Source organism: Streptopelia decaocto (genome assembly GCF_964273445.1).
Source record: "Streptopelia decaocto genome assembly, chromosome: 29".
In the NCBI taxonomy this organism is placed as follows: Eukaryota; Metazoa; Chordata; class Aves; order Columbiformes; family Columbidae; genus Streptopelia; species Streptopelia decaocto.
Genome location: NC_138684.1, coordinates 423,691 through 441,558, shown reverse-complemented (window position 1 = coordinate 441,558; position 17,868 = coordinate 423,691). Strand labels below are relative to the sequence as shown.

The window sequence follows — 17,868 nt, the reverse complement described above, 5'->3', positions numbered from 1 at the left end:
GCTCACACAGCTTTACCCGGTGCTCGCTTGTCCGAGCACAAACGCCCTGCTGGGCTGGGTGAGGCCTCAGCCAGCAGCCCCCGGGCTGCCACCGCCCTCCACAGTCATTTATTTATGTTTTAAACGCCCTCAGAGGGTTAAAACGTGACCTAACGCGAGTGAGGTTAAAAACCGGCTAAGTCGGTGAATCACGGCCGCGGCGGTTACAGAAACGCTCTCTAGGGGTTAACGGAGCCGGGTTAATGCGCCCGAGGGGGAGGCGCCGCGTCCATCCCTGCGATTCGTCGTCGTTTTCCTCCAAAAGGCCGAATCCCCGGCTCACAAAGCGGCTTTTCCAGCGCAAATCCGCTGGTACAGGCGCTGGTCCAGCGGGACGTATCTCCCCAGCTTGGCGTCCAGGAAATAGAGGCGGTCGGCGCTCTGCTGGGGGTCGAAGCCTTCCCTCTGCAGGCGGGTTTTCTGGATCTTAAACGTACCTTCGAAGAGAAGAAACCACCCAAAATCGCGTCAAAACACCGGCCGAGCGAGGAGGACGCAGCAGTTTTATGTCTGTTCCGGTTTTGCGTTGGGATTTCGGCAACGCGAAGCTCGTTAACCCCATCGGTACCGGGTTCGTATGTGAGCGCGGGGGGGGAAACCCGGTGACATCGCTGGGAAGGGGAAACGGGAAACGGGAACCGCGGCAGCCGGAGAGGAGCTGGTCTGGCTGGAGTTGTTCCCAGAGCGTCTCTAGGTCTCTCTAGATCTCTCTCACCATCTCTCTATCATCTATCATCTCTCTCTATCATCTATCATCTCTATCATCTCACCATCTCTCTACCATCCCTACATTCCTCTATCATCCCTACATTCCTCTATCATCCCTCTATCATCCCTACATCATCTATCGTCCCTACATCTATCGTCCCTACATCTATCGTCCCTACATCTATCGTCCCTCTATCATCCATACATCTCTCTATCATCCCTACATTCCTCTATCATCCCTACATTCCTCCATCATCCCTACATCTATCATCTATCATCCCTGCATCTATCATCCCTCTATCATCCATACATCCCTCTATCATCCCTACATTCCTCTATCATCCCTACATTCCTCTATCATCCCTACATCTGTCATCTATCATCCCTAGATCTATCATCCCTCTATCGTCCCTCTATCATCCCTACATCTATCATCTATCATCCCTACATCTATCATCTATCATCCCTACATCTATCATCCCTCTACCATCCCTCTACCATCCCTACATGTCTCCATCATCCCTACGTGTCTCCATCATCCCTACGTGTCTCCATCATCCCTACATGTCTCCATCATCCCACCATCTCTCTACCATCCCTCCATCATCCCTCCATCTCTCTACCATCCCTCCATCCCCCCTCCATCACCCCTCCATCTCCATCATCCCTACACCTCTCCATCATCTCTCCATCATCACTATACATGTAATTTTGTTTCAGAAGGGGCTGGACGCGCCGCGTTCTCGCCCGCCGCTCCGGTACCTGTGGTGTCGACCTGTGGCAGCAGCCGGAGGAAGACGGGCCGGGCGTAGGGCGGCAAAACCTTCTGCAGCTCCTGGTACAGGAGCTTGGGGTCGAGCTTGGCCTCGGGGTCGGCGATCGCCGCCATCCCCGCTTTGCCCTCCACCCCTGCAACGACACGGCGGAGCTGGGGACGCGCAGGTTTCCCTCCCGCCCCCCTAAACCTGCGTTTCCGTCGTGTTTTACCTGGGACCTCCACCCCGTACACGGCGACGTCCGTCTGGTCGAGGACGCGGCTCAGCGTCCCCTCCACCTCGGTGGTGGAGACGTTCTCCCCGCGCCAGCGGAACGTGTCGCCGCCGCGGTCCTTGAAATACATGTAACCCAGCTCGTCCATCACCAACACGTCTCCTGGGATGGGGAAAACACCCCAAAACACCGCGGGGTTCACGTTGGGCAGCGCTCGGGGTCGCGTCTGCTCAGTGTCACCCCATTTTTGTCCCAATGACATCCCACCCTCACTATGGGAGACAGCAGGAAAAGAGGGGAAAAATAAATCTATTTCTCTTTAAAACGTTGATTTCTTTAAAATCCAAAACAGACGGTGACTTCTAAACCCGATGGGATTGTTATTTTGGTTGGAAAAGGGGCTGAAGCGGGTGGAGGTACCTGAGAGGTAGGCCTGGTCGCCCTTGCGCAGCACGTCGCGGGCGATCTTCTTGCTGGTGGCGCTGGGGCTGACGTAGCCGTCGAAGCGGCGCAGCGGGTCCCGCTGGTCGATCTGCCCCACCAGCAGCCCCGGTTCTCCTGCGGGGAACGGGACCAGCACGGGACCATCAGCACGGGACGATAATCACGGGATGATCATCATGGGACCATCATCACGGGGTGATCGTCACGGGATCATCGTCATGGGATGATCGTCACGGGACGATAATCACGGGATGATCATCATGGGACCATCATCACGGGGTGATCGTCACGGGATCATCGTCATGGGATGATCGTCACGGGACGATAATCACGGGATGATCATCATGGGACCATCGTCATGGGATGATCGTCATGGGACCATCGTCACGGGATCATCATCACAGGATGATCATCATGGAACAATCATGGGACCATCGATCCTCACGGGACCATTGTCGCAGGATGATCATCATGGGACCATTGATCCTCACGGGACCATTGATCATCATGGGACCATCGTCATGGGACGATAATCACAGGATGATCGTCACGAGATGATCATCATGGGACCATCGTCATGGGATGATCGTCACAGGATGATAGTCATGGGACAATCATGGACCATCGAACCTCAAAGAACCATCATCACAGGATGATCGTCATGGGACCATCGTCACAGGATGATCGTCATGGGACAATCATGGGATCATCGAACCTCACGGGACCATTGATCATCACGGGACCATCATCATGGGATGATCGTCACAGGATGATCATCATGGGACAATCATGGGCCCATCGATCCTCATGGGACCAGTGTCACGGGATGATCATCATGGGATCATCGAACCTCACGGGACCGTTGATCATCACGGGACGATAATCACGGGATGATCGACCCTCACGGGACCATCATCACAGGACGATAATCACAGGATGATCGTCACAAGAGCATCATCACTGGATAATCATCATGGGACCATCGTCACAGGATGTTCGTCACAGGATCATCATCACAGGGTGATCGTCATGGGACAATCATGGGACGATTGATCCTCACGGGACCATTGTCACGGGACGATAATCACAGGATGATCGTCACAGGACCATTGTCACGCGATGATAGTCACAGGATGATTGTCACAGGACCATTGTCACTGGATGATCGTCACACGACCATCATCACAAGATGATCATCACGGGACAACCATGGGACCATCGATCCTCATGGGACCATTGTCACGAGATGATCATCATGGGACCATCGATCCTCACGGGACGATAATTACGGGACCATCAATTGTCACAGGACGGTAATCACAGGATGACTGTCACAAGACCATCATCATGGGATGATCAATTGTCAGGAGATCATCGATCATCACGGGACCATCATCACAGGACCATCGATTGTCACAGGACAATAATCAGAGGATGATTGTCACAGGACCATCATCACAGGATGATCAGTTGTCACAGAATCATCATCATGGGATCATCATCATGGGACCATCATCACGGGACGATCAATTGTCACGGGATGATAATCACAGGATGATTGTCACAGGACCATCATCACGGGATGATCAATCATCACGGGACCATCATCACAGGTCCATTGATTGTCATGGGACATTAATCACGGGACGATCATCATGGGACGATCAATTGTCATGGGACCATCGTCCGGGGATCATCAATCGTCACGGGATCATCAGTTGTCATAGGACGATAACCACAAGACCATTGTCACGGGAACATTGATCATCACGGGACAATAGTCACAGGATGACAATCACGGGACGATCGTCACCCACAGCGCAAGCTCCGCGTTGTGTGCACAACAAGACGTTCAGTCACTGAACTGAGCATCCTCGGAAGCAAAACACCCATAAAATGACCCAGAAAGCCCCTAAACAAGCCAGAGCTTCTAATATATATATTTTAGAACAAAATTCTGTGATGAGAGTGTGGGTTTAACGCTCACCCGGGCCACAGGGGATGCACAGGCCGCCGGAATCCCGGACCGGCTCCATCGTGTCCTCGTTCACCTTCACCAAGCGAATGGGGTAGAAGTTGGGCAAAATGCGGCTGTTGAAACCGCAGGCGCCGACCTTCCAAGAGACGGAGAAAAGAAACAAATGCAACACTTTTCCCCCAGCTTTTTGTGCTTTTCACCCCAAACGGGGAGTCGGAGAAGCCGGTGGAGCTTCGCGGCTCCTCCTCCTCCTCCTCACCTTCCCGTCCAGGTTGGCGATGCTGCAGTTACACTCGGTGGCTCCGTAGAACTCGCCGATCTGCTTAATTCGGAAGCGCTTGGTAAAATCCTGCCATATGGCGGGGCGCAGCCCGTTGCCCACCGCCAGCCGCACGCAGTGCCGCGTTTCGCACTCTCGCACCGGCTGGTTCAGAAGGTACCTGCAGATTTCCCCGATATACTGAATAATCTGAAGCAGCAAACACAAAAACACCGCTCAGGCTTTCGGGAGACGCTTCCGGCGCCCCGGAAAAAGCCGAGAGCACCGCGCATTCAAGGTGGGGTTTTGCAGTTTCAAGGTGGGGTGTTTTTGGCCAAAAAATGTAGGTGAAGGTCCAAGTGCCCACTGGAAGCCGCCAGAAAAAAGGAGGTGGGATTTGAGTGAGGCATTGACACAGTGTCCACAGCATCCTCACAGCTCAGCTGAGTCTGGATGAGCGGGATGAGGTGACTGCGAACTGGGGAAGGGAAGGAGCCAGAGAGTCGTGGGCAATGGGGCAGAGGCCAGTTGGGGCCTGGATCCAGCGCAGTGCCCCAGGGGTCTATATTATTCAATATATCCATCAATGATTTGGATGAGGGAATAGAGTGAGTGTCACCCAGTTTGCTGGTGACACCAAGCAGTGGGGACACTGGGAGCTGTGCTGCCATCAGAGACCTGGACAGGCTGGGGAGGAGAAATTCAATGAAATAGAACAAGTGTAGAGTGTTGATCTGGGCAGGAACAGCCCAGGGTCCAGTACAGGTTGGGAAATTACATATTAGAGAGCAGCGTAGGGGAAAGGGAGCTGGGGGTGCTGGGGACAGCAGGGTGACCATGAGCCAACACTGGGCCCTTGTGGCCAGGAAGCCAATGGGACCTGGGGGGGTTAGAAGGGGGTGGTCAGTAGGTCAGAGAGGTTCTCCTGCCCCTCTGCTCTGCCCTTGAAAAAGGGTTTAGTTCAGATACTACCAGGATATACTTGGGGAACATATATATATCCATATATATAATATATACAGCCATAGCACCCTGAGAACCCCCCATCCTGTCTGATGTGGGAAGCTAAGCAGGGTCGGGCCCGGTCAGCGCTTGGATGGGAGACCAGCTGGGAACAGCGGGTGCTGTGGCTGAGCCAGCACTGGGCCCTTGTGGCCAGGAAGCCAATGGGACCTGGGGGGGTTAGAAGGGGGGGTCAGTAGGTCAGAGAGGTTCTCCTGCCCCTCTGCTCTGCCCTGGGGAGCCCACATCTGGAATAGTGTGTCACATCTGGAATAGTGTGTCACATCTGGAATAGTGTGTCCAGTTGCGGCCCCTCAGTTCCAGGACAGGGACACGTTCCTGTGTCCCCTCAGCCGGGTGTTCCTGCTCCGGGGGGTTGCACTGGATGAGCTTTGAGGTCCCTTTAACCCCAGACACTCTGGGATCCTGTGATCCCCCAGTGTGAATAAAGACATCATGCAAATAAAAACCCCTCACGCTTTAATCGGCGACGAAAGGACCTCGAGGAAGGTTACGGGGTGGTCAGTCGTAAACTAAGAGCTGGATGCAGCACAACGCGGTTGGAGCGAAGATCCAATTACCAGCTCTAAGTAAATAAATACTGCCAGGGGATTGGGAAGGGCAGGAAAACCCCGGGGAGGAGAAAGAGCTGCTTAAATTAGAAGGTAAGTGCTGATATAAACACAAATGGACGCTGTGAAACGCCAGGAGGGTAAATCTGCAGCGGGTAAATCCCGGCAGAGCTTTCCCGCAGCGGGACGGGAGGGGGATTTGTGTTTTGCAAGCTGACAACGGTACGAAGAGGAAGCAGGAGGCGGAGAAAACGCTTTAGAAAACATCCCGCAGCGGTTTGAAGGCGCCGCGATGCGGGCGATTTGATATCTGAGCAGGGAAGGGTGGATAATTCAACGCGGGGTGCAATGCGGCGGCGCAGCCCTCACCGTGCAGCGGTATTTGGCGCAGTCGTCCCAGAAGCGACTGGCCGAGAACTTCTTCTTGATGACCACGGTGAGGCCGTGGAGCAGACACTGCCCGACTCCCATGATGTTCCCTGCAAAACACGGCGCGGCGTCACCCCCTCGAACCGCCGCCCCCGTCCCACTGGAAACCAAAACCGCGTTACGCCTTAAACGCCTCGTTTTTGATACTTTGGGCTGTATCAAACACCTCGGCTTCTATTTCCCAAGGTTTTGTGACATATTTTTAAGACAGAGGCAATTAACAGCGTCGCTGTGAAGGCCTCGTGGCCTAATTGGGATGATGGAGATAAACCACCCGTTGGACAACCAGAAGAAACCATGAACCCAACGGGCAAAACCTTTCTGGTCAGGACTATGAACGTTCCCCTCGTTTGAAGACCCCAGACCCATTTCTAGACGAGTCTTTCCTAATTAGCACAAAGAGCGAACCAAGGGAGGAGATGAACCACCCTCTCCTGTCTTGCACGTCGATGAACCGGGTTATAAATCAACCTCACGCATGACATGAGGTGGTGGCGTGTAAATCATCACCAGGGACATCTCGTTAAGTTTTGCATTCTAGTTACTAACTGTTGCCAGTTTTGTGATATTATACTTTTGGCGAGTCACTAATTGCTGTAATTTGCGTGCTTTTAGTAAATTCCTCATTGAATTGGAGCCCTGGAGCCATCGTTCGCTGTTCACTTCGCAGAAATACCCGGAGTTAACTCAGGGCGTGTTGCGTTCAGAGCGAACTCGGCCCTAATCCCACCCGCTGGGATGGGACGATGAGGTCTGTCCGTCCATCCCGCGGCCGGGACAGACGGACGAGCGAGGAGGAGGGCGAAGCCGCTCACCTGCCGAGTGGTAGAGCGGGAGGCAGTCGTAGACGACGTCCTCCGGCCGCATCCTGTAGGCGTAGTAGCCGAAGGCGGCGATGCGGTAATACCTGCGAGGACACGGCGGTGACGGGCGGAACCGGGGGCCCGGGGGCCGGGGCCGCGTGTGCCCTCACCTGCTGTGCACCACGATGGCGGCTTTGGGCATCCCCGTGGTCCCCGACGTGTAGATGTAGAAGAGCCGGTCTGGAGGGGAAAGAGGCGTCAGACGGGACCTTCTCAGCCGCCCGGGAAACCCCCATGGGGTTTGGTTCTAGGCTTTGGGTTGGGTTCGGGGCTTTGGGTTTGATCTTGGGCTTGTGTTCTAGGCTTTGGGTTGGGGCTTTGGTTTGGGTTCTGGGCCTTGGTTTGGATCTTGGGCTTGGGTTTGTGTTCTAAGCTTTGGTTTTGATCTTGGGCTTGTGTTCTAGGCTTTGGGTTGAATCTTGGGCTTGGGTTTGTGTTCTAGGCTTTGGGTTGGGGCTTTGGTTTGGGTTCTGGGCTTTGGTTTGGATCTTGGGCTTGGGTTTGGGTTCTGGGCTGGGTTTTGGTTTGGATCTTGGGCTTGTGTTCTAGGCTTTGGGGTGGATGTGGGGCTTTGGTTTGGGTTCTGGGCTTTGGGTTGAATCTTGGGCTTGGTTTTGTGTTTTAGGCTTTGGTTTGGATCTTGGGCTTGTGTTCTAGTCTTTGGGTTGGGGCTTTGGTTTGGGTTCTGGGCTTTGGGTTGAATCTTGGGCTTGGGTTTGTGTTCTACGCTTTGGTTTAGGTTTGGGTTTGTGTCCTCGGCTTTGGGTTGAATCTTGGGCTTGGGTTCTAGGCTTTGGGTTCTGGGCTGGGTTTTCGTTTGAATCTTGGGCTTGGGTTCTGGGCTTTGGTTTGGAACTCGGGCGTGGGTTTGTGTTGTAGGCTTGGGTTTGGATCTTGGGCTTGGGTTTGGATCTTGGGCTTGGGTTTGGATCTTGGGCTTGGGTTTTGGTTCAGGTCCCAAACAAATCAATGACACAAAGCTTGGAAATCTCAGCCAACGAGGAACTTAACCCAGAGAACCCCAGAACCGGAACCTTATATTTTTTTAATCTCTTTTTTTCCTCCTTTTTTCTATTTATGACCCCAAACTGTGTCGATTCAATCCCTCCCTCTCACTTCACCTCGTCCAGCTCCGCACGCATCTCACCGAGAAATAAAATCACGGGTCAAATTACCGTCTAAACCTTTGAGCGGAACCTGAGTCGGGGGCGACGTCGCCGTGGCGCTCAGGAGGGGATCGAGATGCCGCGTCTCCGCGGGAACCGCGCCGGGGTTGTATTCGCCGGAGCAGAACTTGGCCATGTTCTTCCCCAGCATCCCGTTCACTTCGCATATGGCTGCAAGACAACGCCAATCGCTTTAGGGGATCATCCGTGAAACAGCTTATGACACCCCAAAACCAGGGCTGAGCAGAGAAACGGGGATGCGCTTAAAACCAGCAGCGCGGCGTTCGGCAAAGTATTAACAGAGCAAATGAAGAACGAGCTTTGGGCGGAAAACGGAGCTTTGGGGCAGAAAACGGAGCCTCATAAACGGAGCTTTGGGGCAGAAAATGGAGCCTCATAAACGGAGCTTTGGGGCAGAAAACGGAGCCTCATAAACGGGGCTTTGGGGCAGAAAACAGAGCCTCATAAATGGAGCTTTGGGGCAGAAAACGGAACTTTGTGGCAGAAAACGGAGCCTCGGGGCGTGCAGCGCCACTTCTCGATTCAATTTCCAGATCCAACAAAGCAACGCGGTCCGTTTGGCACCACAAAATCAGGAAGACGCCGGCAGACAAAACCAAACTCCACTCGAAACGCTCCTTGGATACTCACTGAACGCTTCTGCCTTTTGTAAGCGGGGTGTTTACCGACCTCTTTAGCTTTTCACACGGCTGGATATGATTTTTTGAGCTGAGTTGATCTCTAATTTACTGAAGCCCAAGCGAACATGAGTCGCGTCTCACCTGCCGACAGCTCCCCGCCGAAAATCACGGCCTTGGCGCCCGACGTGGTGACGCAGTAAAGCAGAGAGTCCAGCCGCAGGTTGAAGTTGATCAGAGCCGCCTCCACGCCGATTTTCGCCATCCCCAGCCACAGCCCGACGAACTCGGGCCGACTCTCCATGAACACGGCGATCACGTCGCCGGGGAGGAAGCCCTGGTGCTGGAAATAGTTACCCACGGCGTTGGAATACTCGTCCAGCCTCCGGAAGCTCCAGCGCTCGCCGGTCGCCTCGTAAATCAGGGCTGTTTTGTCCGGGTGCCTGCGGACGACGTCCTGGAACATCTTGGGGACGGTGTTTTTGGCTTTTTGGTGCCTTCGCAACTCGTATTTGACGCGGAGCAGCACGGCGAGGCCGCTGCGGCAAAGAGAGCGCAACGAGTTAGTTTTCGGGGTTAGAATTGAGGCGGGAAGGACGCACGTGCCAGTCCCATGGAACTGGGGCTTCGAATCGCTGCTGCTCTACAGAAAACAACCATTTTAGCATTAAAGAAACAGTATAGAGCAACCACTCGGTGCTTTCCACGCTGTAAACCACAGGAAATCTGCCTTCACCTTGACAGAGCTTACACACAGTGGTCATCAAGGAAAGAATCGCAGGCTCTGCGGATATTTGGCACCAAGAAGAGCGGCTCCTCAGTAAAAGGACAAACCAAACCGCTGTAATGGGACTTGTTTATTTCCTCTTCTGTAATTTACATAACTATTTAAAGTCTCCGAGGCAGCAGCTGCGGGTTGAACCTTGACACACTTCAAGCAGCAAAAGTTGTTTGAGCTTCAACTTATCTTGTCCCTATTTTGAGGGGCGAATTGGCTTTTTCTATCAGCTCTAACTTCGATATGAAAATAATCTTAGTACTAGAATGAGGATAAACACAACAGACCCCGTTTCCTTCCCGGGGGGGAAGATGGAGGGCGGTGTTTTTCCAGCCTTCCAACACAAAATGGTTGTGCAACTAGGGGTTTGGAAGCATCCCCAGAAACTTGAAAGGTCGTTTAATATTAGCGCTGGCAAATCCCGGCATGGGGGGGACGGGAGCGGCGCCCAACGGAGCCGCTGGCACGGGCTGAGCGGGGCTGTCCCGCTGATCTTACGCTGCCTGTGCCAAAGGCACAACAGAGGAGCCTTTGAAGAGCGGGGCTGCGCTTTGCGGAGCCTTCAAGGGCTTCATTCCGGCCGCTTTCTTCTCCTCCATTATTCCCAGCTGGCTGGGCCATGGGAGGAAACAGCTCTTGACGGCCCCGAGCCCTTGGGAATAAAGGCAAACCCCCCCTCAAGGCTTAAAAAAACAGGGAATTAACTGCAATGGGCACCCAGGAGACGCGGAGGCCAATGGGGACTTCCCAGCTGGTGGGAATAAAGGCAGATCCCCCCCCCCCCAAAGCCTAAAAAACAGGGAATTAACTGCAATGGGCACCCAGGAGACACAGAGGCCAATGGGGACTTCCCAGCTGGCGGGAGCCCTTGGGAATAAAGGCAGATCCCCCCCCCAGGCTTAAAAAACCAGGGAATTAACTGCAATGGGCACCCAGGAGACATGGAGGCCAATGGGGACTTCCCAGCTGGTGGGAGCCCTTGGGAATAAAGGCAGATCCCCCCCCCAAGGCTTAAAAAACAGGGAATTAACTGCAATGGGCACCCAGGAGACGCGGAGGCCAATGGGGACTTCCCAGCTGGCGGGAGCCCTTGGGAATAAAGGCAGATCCCCCCTCTGAAGCCTAAAAAAACAGGGAATTAACCGCAATGAGCACCCAGGAGACGCGGAGGCCAATGGGGACTTCCCAGCTGGTGGGAGCCCTTGGGAATAAAGGCAGATCCCCCCCCCCCGAAGCCTAAAAAATCAGGGAATTAACTGCAATGGGCACCCAGGAGACACAGAGGCCAATGGGGACTTCCCAGCTGGTGGGAATAAAGGCAGATCCCCCCCCCAAAGCCTAAAAAATCAGGGAATTAACTGCAATGAGCACCCAGGAGACGCGGAGGCCAATGGGGACTTCCCGGCTGGCAGGAGCCCTTGGGAATAAAGGCAGATCCCCCCCCCAAGCCTAAAAAACCAGGGAATTAACTGCAATGGGCACCCAGGAGGCCAACGGGGACTTCCCGGCGCTCCACGCCATGAGCGCTTAGTCCAGCCTAAGTGGTTTAGGATGGGTTTACCCCCTCTGTGAGCTCAGGGGGTGCCAGGGATGGTATGACCCCCCCGCTCCTTCCGCAGGGGGGGCTCCCGCGTCCCTGCGCCCGCTGCCTCCGGGGCCCAGCGGGTAAAGCCCAGCCTAGGTGGGGCTTAACGGCGGCGAAGCCGGCTCGACACCCCCCCCGGGGGTGGCTGGGGGGGCCCCGGGGCAGCACTTACAAGAGGTCCCGCGGAGCCGTCCTGAGGAGCAGGCGCAGCAGCCGCCAGCCCCCGCCGCCCAGGCACACGCCGAAGGTGGCGGCCAAGCTCCAGGGCCACGGAGCGCCCAGGAAGCGCAGCAGCCCCAGGGAGCCCAGCGAGGCGGCGCAGAGCCCCGCCGGGTGCATGCTGCGGAGGGAACGGCCGGCGGACGGCGCTCGGGAGGGCGGCGGGGCCACCCCGGCCCCGTTTTACCTCAGCGGCGCCGGCGGCACCTGCGCCCGCTCCCGCCTCAGCCGCCGCCTCACTGAGGCCCCGCCCCGCGCGCAGGCGCCACCGCCCCCCCCGAGGGGCGGGACTGCGGGGAAACGCGGTGCGCTATTGGCCGGCGGTGCGGATGCTGGCTTCGGATTGGGCGAGGCGGAGGGGCGTGGGGAACGCCCACGAGGCGTTGCCGCGGAGGGGCGGGGTGATACAGGGAGGGGCGGGGCAATGGTCCCCTCCCGGTATAGCCCCGCCCCTCCCGGTATAGCCCCGCCCCTCCCGGTGCCGCCACCTCCCCCCACGCGGTGTCACCCCGGCCGGACGCTGCTATGGCCCCGGGGCTGACGGAACCTTCCGGGGGGGTAGTTCCTATAGCCCGGCACCGGAGCTGCCCACGTTCTCCCGGCCCCGAACACTCCCCCCGGGGACCCCGGGACCCCCCAGCCCCGGGACCGGCACCGACCGGGACCCCCCGGCCCCGGGACCGGCACCGACCGGGACCCCCCGGCCCCGGGACCGGCACCGACCGGGACCCCCCGGCCCCGGGACTGGCACCGACCGGGACCCCCCAGCCCCGGCACCACGCAGAACGGACACAGCCGGGTTCCCACAGCCCGTGACCGGCATTGCCCACGTTCCCTTGTCCCCGAACATCCCCCCCGGGAACCCCGTGCCCGGCGCTGCCCACGTTCCCCCGGCCCCGCACATCCCGCCCCCCCGGGGGACTCCGGCGCCGCCCCCCGGTGCTGCCGTCCCCGGTTAAGCCGATTACCGGCTGCTCCGGGCAAATCCGCGCTCATTAACCCCGGATCGGAGCCTCCCGAGGGGGGCTCCGCACCCCTTCCCACACCGACCACCCCCGGAACCCCCCACCCATGGCCGCCTTATTCACCGGGAAGGTCCTGCTGGCCAACCGGGAGCGGGACGAGCTGGACACGGAGCGGGAGCTGCAGCGGGCGCTGGACAACAAGGTGCTGCTGCTTTTCTTCGGGTCATCGCGGTGCCCGCGCTGCCGCCGCTTCGCTCCGCTGCTCCGCGACTTCTTCCTCCGCCTCACCGACCAGTTCTACGTGGAACGGGCGGCCCAGCTGGGGCTGGTCTACGTGTCCCGGGACGACACGGAGGAGCAGCAGAGCCGCTTCCTCCGGACCATGCCCAAGCGCTGGCTGGCGCTGCCCTTCGGGGACGCGTTCAACAGGTACCGCAAAACACCGCTCCGCTCCTTCAACCCCTTTTCCAGGCGTTTTCCCCGCATTTTCAGCCCGCGCGGTGCGTTCGCGCTCCTCATCCGCACCGATTTATAACGCAAAACCGCTTGATCTTCCTTCCATCCGGCTTTTTTTTGCCGATTCTGATTTTCCAACGCACTTTTCCAGACTTTTCCCCGCATTTTCAGCCCCCGCGCGGTGCGTTAACGCTCATCCGCACCGATTTATAACGCAAAACCGCTTGATCTTCCTCCCATCCGGCTTTTTTGGCCGATTCTGATTTTCCAACGCACTTTTCCAGGCGTTTCCCCGCATTTCCAGCCCCCGCGGTGCGTTCGCGCTCCCCATCCGCACCGATCTATAACGCAAAACCGCTTGATCTTCCTTCCATCCGGCTTTTTTGGCCGATTCTGATTTTCCAACGCACTTTTCCAGGCGTTTCCCCGCATTTCCAGCCCCCGCGGTGCGTTCGCGCTCCCCATCCGCACCGATCTATAACGCAAAACCGCTTGATCTTCCTTCCATCCGGCTTTTTTGGCCGATTCTGATTTTCCAACGCACTATTTATAACCCTAAAAGCCGCCCCGTCCGTCCCCGCGGGCTGAACGGAGCGCGGATGACGGAGGCAGCCGGGCAGATGGACACACGGAGCTCATTAGCGCCGCAATTAACGCTGATAATTATTCCCGGCTCCTTCGGAGGGTGTGAACATCCCGGGTGTGCTGTTGTTTGTGAGGTCCCAGCAGTGTCCTGTGTCTTGCACACCCCAAATCCCCGCGGAGATCCTCGTCTAATTACCAGCCAAATGAGGCTCTAATTACCAGGCAAATGAGTGGGTTAAGCCCAGTAAATAGGCTTGGTGTAACTGGGCATCCCTCCGGATGGGGAGGATGAGGAGCGGGGGGGATGAAGATGAGGATGAGGAGCGGGGAGGATGAGGAGCAGGGGGGGATGAGGATGAGGAGCAGGGGGGGATGAGGATGAGGAGCAGGGGGGGATGAGGATGAGGAGCAGGGGGGGATGAGGATGAGGAGCAGGGGGGGATGAGGATGAGGAGCAGGGGGGGATGAGGATGAGGAGCGGGGGCGGATGAGGAGCGGGGGGGGATGAGGAGCGGGGAGGATGAGGAGCGGGAGGGATGAAGATGAGGAGCAGGAGGGATGAAGATGAGGAGCGGGGGGGATGAGGAGCAGGAGGGATGAAGATGAGGAGCAGGAGGGATGAAGATGAGGAGCAGGAGGGATGAAGATGAGGAGCGGGGGGGATGAGGAGCGGGGGGGATGTGGATGAGGAGCAGGGGGGGATGAGGATGAGGAGCAGGGGGGGATGAGGAGCGGGAGGGATGAAGATGAGGAGCGGGAGGGATGAAGATGAGGAGCGGGGGGATGAGGATGAGGAGCGGGGGGGATGAGGATGAGGAGCGGGGGGGATGAGGATGAGGAGCGGGGGGATGAAGATGAGGAGCGGGGAGGATGAGGATGAGGAGCGGGGGGGATGAGGAGCAGGAGGGATGAAGATGAGGAGCGGGGGGGGATGAGGAGCAGGGGGGGATGAGGATGAGGAGCAGGGGGGGATGAGGATGAGGAGCAGGGGGGGATGCGGATGAGGAGCGGGGGGGGATGCGGATGAGGAGCGGGGGGGGATGCGGATGAGGAGCGGGAGGGATGAAGATGAGGAGCGGATGAAGATGAGGAGCGGGGGGGATGAGGATGAGCAGCAGGGGGGGATGAGGATGAGGAGCGGGGAGGATGAGGATGAGGAGCGGGGAGGATGAGGATGAGGAGCGGGGGGGATGAGGATGAGGAGCGGGGGGGGATGAGGAGCAGGGGGGATGAGGATGAGGAGCGGGGAGGGGATGAGGAGCGGGGGGGGGATGAGGATGAGGAGCGGGAGGGATGAAGATGAGGAGCAGGGGGGGATGAGGATGAGGAGCGGGGGGGATGAAGATGAGGAGCGGGGGGGATGAGGAGCGGGGGGGATGTGGATGAGGAGCAGGGGGGGATGAGGATGAGGAGCAGGGGGGGATGAGGAGCGGGAGGGATGAAGATGAGGAGCGGGAGGGATGAAGATGAGGAGCGGGGGGATGAGGATGAGGAGCGGGGGGGATGAGGATGAGGAGCGGGGGGGATGAGGATGAGGAGCGGGGGGATGAAGATGAGGAGCGGGGAGGATGAGGATGAGGAGCGGGGGGGATGAGGAGCAGGAGGGATGAAGATGAGGAGCGGGGGGGGATGAGGAGCAGGGGGGGATGAGGATGAGGAGCAGGGGGGGATGAGGATGAGGAGCAGGGGGGGATGCGGATGAGGAGCGGGGGGGGATGCGGATGAGGAGCGGGGGGGGATGCGGATGAGGAGCGGGAGGGATGAAGATGAGGAGCGGATGAAGATGAGGAGCGGGGGGGATGAGGATGAGCAGCAGGGGGGGATGAGGATGAGGAGCGGGGAGGATGAGGATGAGGAGCGGGGAGGATGAGGATGAGGAGCGGGGGGGATGAGGATGAGGAGCGGGGGGGGATGAGGAGCAGGGGGGATGAGGATGAGGAGCGGGGAGGGGATGAGGAGCGGGGGGGGGATGAGGATGAGGAGCGGGAGGGATGAAGATGAGGAGCAGGGGGGGATGAGGATGAGGAGCGGGGGGGATGAGGATGAGGAGCAGGGGGGATGAAGATGAGGAGCGGGGGGGATGAGGATGAGGAGCGGGGGGGATGAGGATGAGGAGCAGGGGGGATGAAGATGAGGAGCGGGGGGGATGAGGATGAGGAGCGGGGGGGATGAGGATGAGGAGCGGCGGGGATGAGGATGAGGAGCGGGGGGGATGAGGATGAGGAGCGGGGGGAATGATGAGGAGCGGCGGGGATGGGGATGAGGAGCGGGGGGGATGAGGATGAGGAGCGGGGGGGATGCGGATGAGGAGCAGGGGGGGATGCGGATGAGGAGCAGGGGGGGATGAGGATGAGGAGCGGGGGGAACGGTGGGGATGAGGAGCACCGAGCATCGCTCCCCGCTCCCCAATCTGAGCCTGAGGAGTGGGGGGAATGAGGAGTGGGGGGGATGAAGATGAGGAACGGATGAAGATGAGGAGCGGGAGGGATGAAGATGAGGAGCGGGGGGATGAGGATGAGGAGCAGGGGGGATGAGGATGAGGAGCAGGGGGGGATGAAGATGAGGAGCAGGGGGATGAGGATGAGGAGCGGGGGGGGATGAGGAGCGGGGAGGATGAGGAGCAGAAGGGATGAAGATGAGGAGCGGGAGGGATGAATATGAGGAGCAGGGGGGATGAGGAGCAGGAGGGATGAAGATGAGGAGCGGGGGGGATGAGGATGAGGAGCGGTGGGGATGAGGAGGAGAAGCAGGGGGGACGAGGAGCGAGGGGAATGAGGATGAGGAGTGGCGGGGATGAGGATGAGGAGCGGGGGGGAGGATGAGAAGCAGGGGGACAAGGAGCGGCGGGGATGAGGATGAGGAGCGGCGGGGATGAGGATGAGGAGCGGCGGGGATGGGGATGAGGAGCGGCGGGGATGAGAGTTGTTGAGAATGAGGAACGGTGGGGATGAGGAGCACCGAGCATCGCTCCCCGCTCCCCAATCTGAGCCGCCCCCCGTTCCTCCGCCCCGCAGGGAGCTGGAGCTGCGCTTCGCCGTGTCCGAGCTGCCGGCCGTGGTGGTGCTGAAACCCAACGGGGACGTGATCGCCGCCAACGCCGTGGACGAGATCCGGACGGCGGGTCCTTCGTGCTTCCAAAACTGGCAGGAGGCGGCCGAGCTGCTGGACCGGAGCTTCCTGCTGGCCGAGGACCACGAGCGATGGAGCCGGAGAAGCCTCAGCGACCCCCTGCGCCGCATCAAGTACAAGGAGACCAAGCAAGAGGAAGAGGAGGATGATGAAGCATCGTAGGCGCTCGGGGGGTCGTCTCCGCACGCCGACGTGTGTCTGCGTTGTGTGATTCCGCGAAAAACCTCGTTAGTTTTCCAACGGGTGAATTGTTTTACGTTCTACTCCCACGCGCGGGTTTCGGGTCTGGAGACTGCGGTGGGTAATGAGGATCTTCCCATCCTGACCGAGTTACGTTCGCTTTTTATCTCCGTAGCGTCGTAAAACATGACGGTTGTTGTTTCTTTACCAAAAAGCGAGTAGAAAAATAACCTATAGAGACTGTTGGTGGGTAAATGACTTGCAAAACAGCTTTAAAAATGGGGATTGTGGTAAAAAACCCCATGGAAGGTGCTGTGGGGCTACAGAGCAGCTGTGACAATAACAGGGACAGAGTCCCCATGAGAAGCCGATCAAGGGGATGGACACTAAGCCCTGAGACATTGCTCATGTTACGCCGCCGAAATTGGCCGTTTTGGACAAAAATCTCATTTACAGATCCTGCCGCGCTCATCCTGCGCTCCCCATAACGCAGGGGATGGGAAAAGTGGGGAAAAAGGGGGGAAAAGGACCAATAATCGGCTGTTTTCTGGTCCCCCCCGTTCCACGCTGTCTCACCAGGGGATGAGCGGAGGATTCATAAAGCAAATTACGATTAATAAAGCAAATTAAGGAGCTGTGCGTGAGCAGGAGACACCTGGGGGACACGGGAGGTGAATAATCCTCTCCAAACGTCATTTCTCCACCTCTGGTTCCATCGGAGATGAAAATCCTCATGACGGATCCATCGTTAAGACGTTCAGCTCTGCTTTCCCGCATGGCGCTTATTAATTATTATTTATAGGACATTGTGGCTTCACCAAAACAACAGCGGAGAGTCCGGGGGGGTCCACACTTGCCTGAACACGGTGTGGGGTTATTTTAA

General features: G+C 57.8%; 2 protein-coding genes across 3 annotated transcripts; one reads left to right on the top strand and one right to left on the bottom strand.

The window, feature by feature from the left end:
* Positions 1-26: 26 nt before the first annotated feature.
* On the bottom strand, positions 27-11,930 carry SLC27A1 (solute carrier family 27 member 1). 2 transcript variants are annotated; one of them, XM_082073969.1, is made up of 12 exons: positions 11,624-11,928; positions 9,233-9,627; positions 8,460-8,621; positions 7,395-7,464; positions 7,237-7,328; positions 6,362-6,471; positions 4,419-4,628; positions 4,169-4,295; positions 2,158-2,295; positions 1,735-1,899; positions 1,510-1,656; positions 27-476 (listed from the first exon to the last, which is right to left on the bottom strand). In XM_082073969.1, exons 1-12 carry the CDS (start codon positions 11,788-11,790, stop codon positions 319-321), a joined length of 1,941 nt encoding a protein of 646 aa, XP_081930095.1. In that variant the 5' UTR covers positions 11,791-11,928; the 3' UTR covers positions 27-318. The 2 variants fall into 2 exon arrangements, with proteins under 2 accessions (XP_081930095.1, XP_081930096.1); XM_082073970.1 differs by having other exon boundaries at positions 333-476; positions 1,510-1,675; positions 11,624-11,930.
* Positions 11,931-12,741: 811 nt separating this feature from the next.
* Positions 12,742-17,582, top strand: NXNL1 (nucleoredoxin like 1; the record flags this gene model as incomplete). The annotated part of the gene is made up of 2 exons (XM_082073974.1): positions 12,742-13,064; positions 16,691-17,582. 2 exons carry the CDS (start codon positions 12,742-12,744, stop codon positions 16,965-16,967), a joined length of 600 nt encoding a protein of 199 aa, XP_081930100.1. The 3' UTR covers positions 16,968-17,582.
* Positions 17,583-17,868: the final 286 nt, after the last annotated feature.